Raw genomic sequence first — 9,536 nt, forward strand, 5'->3', positions numbered from 1 at the left:
CTTACTGGGCATGATCCCTTTTCTAAACCCGAGATAATTAAATATCTTTTTAAATAAGTAAATTTTCGACATTTATTCTCGTATCGGGAATTCGATACGTTGTGTCCTAACACATTGGATATGACATGTCGTTTTCTCGATATGAGGATTTTTCTAATAAATTTTCGACATTTATTCTCGTATCGGGAATTCGAGACATTGTGTCGTAACTTACTGGATATGATTTTTTTCTCGATTAACGTGAAATATGCCCATTTTCCCAAAAATTTTCAGACATTTCAATAAAAGATTGTATTTTTAAATCTCTTTAAAGTTTTCAATTTTCAACATTAAGACATTAACTAATCAACTAGGTACCAATTTTGGGCGTTACAAGAGTGCTAATCCTTCCTCGTACGTAACCGACTCCCGAACTCATTTTTCTAAATTTTGTGGACCAAACTCGTTTTTTTTAATAAAATTAAATTGTTTATTAAAAACAACCACTTTTACGAGGTGACCCGATCACACCTTATCAAAAAAGATTGGTGGCGACTCCCGTTTTCGTTTTCGTTTTCGTTTTCAAAATCCAAATGGACCCCGTTTTCATCCAAAAAATGGTTTCAACACTGAACATAGTAGTTTTGATTGAAGAATAAACTCATTCATTCATGAGTTTCTAATAATGCGTATGTATATACTTGAATAAATACCAGTATTTTCCACAGGCTGTAACCATAAGGCATGTCCAAAATGTTACATCACATTCCTGATAAAACATGATATTATATGACCTATATATATATATACTGCACATGATGTGAACTGAGTTTTAATTAGAGACAGCAACATCATAATTCGTTCATTCCCACCTTTTCTATGAACTTAGCAATTGATTCCACACAACTCTACATCTGGCCCAGTAACTCTAGTGGTGAAGGGATCAATCCGCACCCACAACAAAGAGAAAATGGAGGCAAGCAGAATTGACCATACAACAACGATGGTCGGTGTCCGGTTTTGCCGTCCCATCAGACCCTTCAGGAAGGGGTAGAGATGGATGATCACCCAGAACGCAAAGAACAACTTGCCAAAGAGAGGACCCCATGATTGATAACCACTGTTGATGGCATAAGAGATTCCTGCAACAACCCCCACCAAGTTTATAATAAGGAGAGTAGTCGGTGGGATGAGAAGGGTTGTCCATTTGAACATGTAAAGTTCCGCAAAATCTCCGTCTTCATCTGATGCTTTCGAGGTAACGGTGAAGTTAGTGTCAATGCCGGCAAGAACTTTGAGAAGCCCTTGAAAAACAGCAAAAAGATGTGCAGAGACACCACCAATAACCCAAAACTGTTCGTTTCTCCACCACTCATCTATTCCAACACCACTCCACCTCATTTCTAAAATACCAGTTGCGAAGATGGAAAGAAAGAGAGATATAAACCATATACTTGCAATGTTACTAATCTGCAGTCACAGCAAATCAAACAACAGAAATTAACGTAAGATTCACCCATTTGTAGCTTTCACCATAACAAAACTGTTGGGAGTTAGGGAGGCACTAATAATCTATCAAAAAGTATATGAATAAGGTCTTTTTCGAGAGAAGACTGTATCTTCACATGAATTATTTCCAGACTCATAACAGTTCAAATAACCTATAAAATAATAAAAGGATACCGATTAAAAATACAAATTTAAGGTAAATGAAAATCAAGTTGAAGGTAAGCGAAGTTAGTTATATGTGCAATTAAACCAGTTAATTCTCCTCAGCAGCCAAAAGATCCCATCTAACCACTAGCCAACCTGATTTGACATAAAAATTCAACAACTTAAACCATAAAAAGTTATCCGAACCAAAATCATAGGGACTGTATTGACATGGACCTGAATTAATTTGAACCTGAATGACCTTAAGTAAAAGTAAATTTTTCAAAATAAAAAATAATGAATATAACATGAATTATTAATTTATATTAATTACTTTAAATTGTTAATTGACCGACCTTCCTAATAGAGAAGTCTATGTTAGGTGATAAGTCCATGTGCATTTTTGCAAATGAAACATTGATTATGTAGAAAAGACTAACCTGTGGGATAATGAACTTGTTAGTGAGCAGACAGACAGCAGGCAATGTGCAATACATAAGAAGAGGAATAGCGGTGACTGGGTAGATGGTAGTGTTAACATATGCAAATCGTTCAAGCCACTTCAGCCTACCACCATAACCATACCAGATAGGACAATGCCTACTAAAAAGAATTTCCACAGAACCAAGGGCCCATCGAAGCACTTGGTTGAGACGATCTGAAAGATTAATAGGAGCAGACCCTTTAAAGGCTGGGCGTTTTGGCATGCAGTAAATTGACCGCCAACCACGGGCATGCATTTTGAATCCAGTAAGAATATCTTCTGTAACAGAACCATAGATCCATCCAATCTGTAGGCAAAAGGAACATGAAAGTTTAAGTCCACTATGGCAGATTGAAGGAGAAAGATGTTAGGAAGATTAAACAAAAATACATGCATAAATAAAGGACAAGAGACTATCCTGCACAAGCAACAAAAATTGAAATTTAAAATGGAATAAAAGCAAGCATTTGTCTAACTTCCCAGAACGGCAATTCTAAAATTCAAAACTCAGTTTTGAATACAGAGTCACTGATCTAGGAGCACAAAATGCACCCAAAACAAGCTTATATTCAACAGTAATTTTCTTTTGGGTTATATTATACTCTTTCTTTTCTTCTTCTAAAGCCCTAAAACAATCACTGTAAATAATTCAGTACATTATGAACATCAACTGAATAGTCATAAATCCAGATATCAATTTTACACATAAAGGAACCACACTATCTTAAGATGAGCAATAAACTTTTAGGTGCAGTGAAAAAAGGGACAAGAAGGAGAACAACTTACCTCACTTCCCCAGTCTGTTTTGTCTTCATATCCGCAGCTGATAACATGAATTGCTTCCTTAAGAAGTGTTTCTGGCGTAGCAGACTGAGGAACACCGCCATTCTCCATAAGTGTAGAGGCAACAAAAACAGCAGACTGTCCAAAACGTTGCTCCAGGCTCATTTGCGACATTAGTAGTGACTTTTCATCATCAAACCCAGCACCTAATTTCACATAAGCACAAGGTAGGATATGGAAGGGCTTTTCCTCGTTAGGCCAAAAAAGGCATGGAACTAATACATAACAATCACCACTTAAAAGACAAAAAAGTGCATTTTACCTTCAACACCCTCCTCTATATCATCTAGACTGAATACTGGTACAGTAGGATCAACAGGCTTGCCAGATTTCTTCTTGTCTGATCCCTTTTTACTTGATTTTGAACTCTTCTTCCGAGAACCCCCACAGAGTGAAGACAGCACCCCTGCCCTTTTATGCTTGGGCTTAAGTGGAGGTTCATATCCATATAATGCTGTTCTATTGAAGACACATCCCGTACCGACATAAACAGGTCCTTGAATGCCATCCAGACCCCTCAAGTTTATCTATAGTTTAACAAAGTATATAAGATGCATCAAAAGGAATTCTACTGCCAGTATGTTCTATAAAAAATTGATACACACAAATCATTCTACATGGCTGCAGTCATCTACATGAGTGAAACATTTTGCTTACATCAAAGAAAACAGTATTTCTGTTGGCATATCGATCATTCCGATCAATACCATCAAATCTTTGTGGGAACTGAACATAACAAACTTGCTTCCCAAGGTTTGGATCCATCAGAAAACACATAGCTTCCCTTATGGCCTTGCTATTATTTATGTAGTGATCACAATCAAGATTCAACAGGAAAGGTCCATTCGTAAGAACTGCTGACACTCGAACCTGCAAGAAAGATTCATTGAAAACTAGATTGACATATGATAGACAACAAAGAATACAAATAAAGTATTATTTAAGAAGTAACTTACGAGTGCATTCATAGCACCAGCTTTCTTATGGTGTTGGAAGCCTGGACGCTTTTCACGAGAAACATAAACCAACCTTGGCAGCTCATTGCCCTCAGCATCAAGGCCCCCACTCTGGCCTAAGAAAACCTACAAATTTTACAAAACCTTATTGTAGTTATTAATGGATCCAAATTACTTATACCTCTGGCAACCCAATAAACTTCATTCTGAATAATGAAAACCATGTGGATAACAAAATAAATAAGCAATAAACTTGAAAATGGAGTGGAATAACTCAAGCAGATTTGTTTTCCTCTCATGCGTCCATTAATATGCACTGTTGGAGTTTTTCCAGTCCACTTTGCCTTTGAGTGCATAGAATCATATAATCTAGAAATTAGGAACATATGCCATCCTGATTAGGGTTGGTGCATGTGTAGTGCATCTATGAATGCAAAAAATTGTCCTACCTGGATCATTCCTGGATGATCTCTGGTGTTATTACCGGGCCATGGTGTACCATCCTGCATAATCCATCCTTCTTCAGGAACTTTCTGTGCCTTTGCGACAAGCCCATTAATTCGAACTTTAAATTCTTCATATTCTCTCTGCAACAGAAACAAAGAATTGAACATGATGAAATTTTGAATAAGGAGCAATATGGCACAACCAAGCAGACCCTTACCTTCATAGCTCTACGATCTTTAACAAAAGATGTTTGAACTTTATCCTTCAGGTAGTCAATCTTCTGTGCAAAATACCATTCTGGAGCCCGAGGTTCAATGTTATATTTCTTGCAGAAAGGTACCCATTTCCTGGCAAACTCTGATGTCTCAGACAGTGCTTCAAAGGTTAACATGGCAGCACCATCATCAGAAACATAGCAAGAGACCTTGTCAACTGGGTAGTCAACAGCAAGAATGGATAGTACAGTGTTGGCTGTCACAAGTGGAGGCTCCTTTAATGGGTCGACAGTACTCACAAATATGTCAACTGCAGCTAATTCCGACGGTTCTCCTTCTCGATCATATCTGAATTCATCCAAGGAATTGAAATCACAACAAGAAAAATCACAGGGACTGAGTTGGCACAACAGCTCAAAATATTAGCAAGGATTCATGAGATTGGCAGGAAGAAACATTCCACCTTAAGGCAAGCCTATCAAGATACGTCTCACGATTAACAGGAAGCCATTTGGGGAACTGATCCAATATCCAGGATATTGCAAACCAAATCTCACATATCACAGATATCAACCATAGAGCATAGGCATTTGGAACAGGGTTTGTTATTCGGTAGTGCAAGAAAATGCAGAGAATAACAAGACGCAGTATGATGACCATCCGATAAGGATTTATTTTAGATGAGGAAACGGAAACCTTCCTTGATAGAGGCTGTCTAGCTTCATCATTCCTGCAAATTAAGAAGCAAGAGTGCGGACAATTAAACTAGGCAAGACAGATTTATAGCAGGACTCAGATTCCACACACCAAGAATTTCACAGTGATTGCTTAAACTAGGTTTCTCCTATTTCAAAATATGTATGAATATACACACACTTATATACATTGCAGGACTCAGAAATACCATACACAAAGTACTGAAGTGTAATCATGATTCATATAATTTTTTGACTTTCCCTGGACAACTATGCACAAGAACAAAAAACCTCACAAAAGTTCTAGAAATTAAACAGATAGGAACGCACAGTAGAGAGTCATCCACGAGCACATCAGTGCTGGCATCAATATCTCCGAGACCTCTTTCAGAAGTAGCCTGGCATGTACTCATAGGAACAGTATTCTTCTCCTGCTTCATCTTCCAGCCATCAACTCTCTCCTTCCAGGCTACATTGCCTAGTCCTGATGAACCAAACTCCCTCACTGGATCCACAACCCTAATACTCGCTGCACAGGAATTACAATACTTATATCAACTACCCATAGGTACCTATCGACTAAACAATAAATTTCTGTTTGTGCAATTAATTGATCTCAGCCACATAAGGAAGAGGATTCATACATTTCCCACCAGCAACTCGAGGAGATGCCATAGAAAGCCGCTCAGGTGATGCAGCAGATAGCTCACCAGAAACCTACAATATTCCAAGAGAAAAAGAAAAGTTCCAATCCATCATTCTATGCATGATCAATCTCACAGAAAATCACTAGCTTTTAGACAGCAAATGAATTACTTCCTGCCCACTGGTGAGCAGAGGAATATGGTTATGAGAAATTTCTTTATCATAAGTTGGAGCACCAACATCCTCCCCTCTACCATACTTTGCATTCCAGCCCTGCATCCTTTCTGCAAGTTTCTGCTTCTGCTCTTGGTTTTCTGAGTAAATGAAATCACTGGCGCCATCATCTGCATCACCACCCGTTTCTCTGTCTCCAAGAATAGCAGGACTGCCTGGAACCAGTAATAACTATAATTGGAAAACCATTGATAATTATTGGTAAAATTGAAGGATGATTTGAGTACAATAATGTGAAAATGTATTCAACATTTAGTGTTAATGAACAGATCCTACATACAACAAAATATCTCACAAATATATATTTGTAGAACTTTGGACCATGTGCATATCTAGTGAAACATTAATGTTCAAAGTACCTATTTGCCACTTGTATCTGGTCTTGCATTGAGGGCAAGACTGATTCCCGTCCTTCCTTTCATATTCATAACAAGGCCTGCATACAGGAAATGCACATATATTGCAAGCAATGAATGGATCACCATCTGTATTTTTGCCAACATTGTCACCACAGATTTGGCATGTCTGGCCACCAAGATTCTTCATGGGCTTGCCCTGATCAATCACAGAGTAACAATTCACACATTTAGCAACAGAAATAGACGACTTGTTAATCTAAGTATAAACATTTAAACCTAGCAAATATGTCCAACTATAAGTACTAAGAAAACAGAAAGTATAGGGAAATCATCACAAGCAGTGATAACTAGGTTGTGATTGTCATAATAAATTCAGGAAACCAATTGCAAACATGGTCAACTCGAACTCCTTAAAATCATGGAACCAAAAAGCAATAGTTTTTACTCGAGGACCTGTTGCAGGTATTTAGCTTAATTGGGATACAATTTTTAGCCAAGAAAAAATAATGGACCCATAAGTGGTTTAATTTTCTTTTGCCTTCAATTTTTCTAATCAATAAAGCAAACAGCAAACCGGAGACAACTATGAATATTTCTTTCATTGCATACCCCAATATCTCCTTCCGATTCCATTGTCACGTGCTTCTTTCTTTATCTGAGAACAAGGGATATAACAGGTCGTCCAAATATCAATAAGACATGTGCATGCCTTTTAGATGAATGTAGCAATTCACTTCAATTAATCCTCCACTTCAAGAGTAAGTTGTTGATCGCAAATCTGAAAAAATAAATAAATAAACAATGAGAAAAGAGATTATCGTTCACTAACTAACATTTCCCATGTCTCGGAAACTATTTCCAAGAAAGTACTTTTAATGGAAAATGCAACTAAATTTGAAGTATCTTATTCTTAGAGATTCCACCGTTCAATATTTTCTTCAAATGTACGATAAACGCCACTTAATTGAGTTCCAACTGAAAGAGTTAACCAAAATAACCACGATCTGAGGTTTCTATCCGAAATCAGACTGAGAAAATAGAAAGAGTTAACTACTCCGATTGTAATTTCATGAGCAAAAAACGTTCTAACGAAATGCGATTACAAGTCAAACACAATATATTTCAAAATATTAAAACAAATCCGCGAATAAACCAAGAAAACATTATCCAAAGCTAAGGCTATATAACCACAAGTTTTAGAGTGAAAACAAACATGAGAAAAAGAGTTGGACGCTTAAAAAGCGAAATCGAACTCAAAAGCGACAAATTGGCTTCAATCTCTTGCAAAAGGAGAACAAATCTACACCAGATCTTGCGGGAAAGCAGCGAGAGAAAGGGAAATCTAAGAGAGAAAAGTGATGTACCAACCTTGCAAATGAAGAATTGAGGAACGAAAGAGACAAGCAATGCAGAGTAACAAAGAGCTCTCTCTCTCTCTCTCTCTCTCTCTCTCTCTCTCTCTCTCCCCCTTCCCAAAGAAGATAGAGAAAAGTAATGGAAATAATAGCTCTAGTTCTAAAGCAGAGAAATGCTTACTTACAAGAAACGAAAGTGACAGTGCAACAACGAGCTCCTTCAACACACCCGGACCCGGACCAGTATCCGGAAGACTGCCGACATTTAGAGATGGCAACCGGGCGGGCCGGTTCTAGCTCCGACCCAATCTGAGTTTTATACCTTCCACCAAAGTTTTTAAAATTTGAAGGATCGATCCAATTCATTAAAATAATGGTTGGATTATTATTTTTAATTTGATTAAATAAATTATTAAAATATTTTAAAAAAATAAATTTAATCGTTCAATTTAAATAATTTTTAATTCGATTGAAATATTTTTCTGTAGACTAATATTATTTTACAGTCTAATTAATTCGATTAAAGGTCGAATTCAAACAACCATACTTTTCACTACTTAAATTTTCGAAGTCATACAAAATTTAATTTTTGTCACTTCTCACTCGACCTAAAATATTAAATAAATATTATATTATATTTATTTATAAAATTAAATAAAATACATATTTTACCTTAAGTTAACTAGAAATTGAAAAAAATTATTAAATAAAATAAAATATCCCGTACCTCTTTCTCTCTCCATCGCACCCTCCCGCTCCCTTTCCTTCTCCGTCTCCCTCTTCTCTCTTTCCTCTCCATCTTCTCCTCCCACCCTCCGCTCCCGCTCCCGCTCCCTCTCCCCCCTTCCCCCTCTCCATCTTCTCCCTCTCTTCCCGTTCCCCTCCCCCCTCTCTACTCCAATCATAAACCTGCAAATGAAGTTTGTTGTTAATTAAAATGAAATCACCTTAAAATTTTGTTAGCATTGCAACAGCAAATTAAATAAAATAACTATGCTTTTGTAAGCATAAGGATTGTAGGGGAAGAAGAAGAGGGAGTAATAGGTGTGTTGAAACTTAGTTAAGATCGAATTAATAGATCAAATTGATCTAATTTGGTTAACCGGTTGGTTAGCCAATCAAGTTAAGTCGGTTAAAGGTTTTTTTAAAATTTTAGTTAATGAATAATTTAATTTGAAATCGGATAATTAATTGAATTAACTGAACTTAATAAATAATATTATATATTACGTATATTAGGCTATTACTAATTGAATAATTCGGTCAAATGAATATTATCATTTTTATATGTTATATACTTATTTTAACAAAAACAAAACAAAACATAAAATTATGGTTAATTAGGTTAACCGACTAAATTAATCAAAATATTTCGTTTTAGTTAATTTAAAAAAAACTCGGTTCGATTAACAAAAGATTAAAAAGTTCGATTAATATTAGTTCAGTTCGATTAACTGTTTGAACACCTCTTGAGAGAAAGGAAGAAAAAATTGGGAAAAAAATAAAAAGAGAAGTAAATAAATAAGAAACAAATTAAAGGTTCACGTGCCACAATTTGATTGGTTATAGAATTATAATTTAAGGGTAAACGTCAACATTGGTTATGGAATAATAATTTAGGTGGCAAAAAAAGGTTTAGATACCTAACTCAAAAAAGTCATAGTTGGAGGA

The 9,536-nt window shown here is 36.3% G+C and overlaps 1 protein-coding gene across 3 annotated transcripts; it reads right to left on the reverse strand.

Annotated features, from left to right (window-relative positions):
- Window positions 1-621: 621 nt before the first annotated feature.
- Window positions 622-8,190, reverse strand: LOC105790569 (cellulose synthase A catalytic subunit 3 [UDP-forming]). 3 transcript variants are annotated; one of them, XM_012618234.2, is made up of 15 exons: window positions 8,051-8,190; window positions 7,120-7,288; window positions 6,511-6,706; window positions 6,089-6,306; window positions 5,917-5,989; window positions 5,603-5,801; window positions 5,041-5,307; window positions 4,580-4,925; window positions 4,365-4,502; window positions 3,916-4,041; window positions 3,617-3,829; window positions 3,222-3,486; window positions 2,903-3,105; window positions 2,073-2,423; window positions 622-1,449 (listed from the first exon to the last, which is right to left on the reverse strand). In XM_012618234.2, the coding sequence occupies exons 2-15, from the start codon at window positions 7,141-7,143 to the stop codon at window positions 865-867; spliced, it is 3,204 nt and encodes a 1,067-aa protein (XP_012473688.1). In that variant the 5' UTR covers window positions 7,144-7,288; window positions 8,051-8,190; the 3' UTR covers window positions 622-864. The 3 variants fall into 3 exon arrangements, with proteins under 3 accessions (XP_012473688.1, XP_012473686.1, XP_052490117.1); XM_012618232.2 differs by lacking the exon at window positions 8,051-8,190 and adding an exon at window positions 7,879-8,038; XM_052634157.1 differs by lacking the exon at window positions 8,051-8,190 and adding an exon at window positions 7,434-7,564.
- Between the last annotated feature and the right edge of the window lie 1,346 nt (window positions 8,191-9,536).

Source organism: Gossypium raimondii, chromosome 8, assembly GCF_025698545.1.
Source record: "Gossypium raimondii isolate GPD5lz chromosome 8, ASM2569854v1, whole genome shotgun sequence".
NCBI classification, from domain to species: domain Eukaryota; kingdom Viridiplantae; phylum Streptophyta; class Magnoliopsida; order Malvales; family Malvaceae; genus Gossypium; species Gossypium raimondii.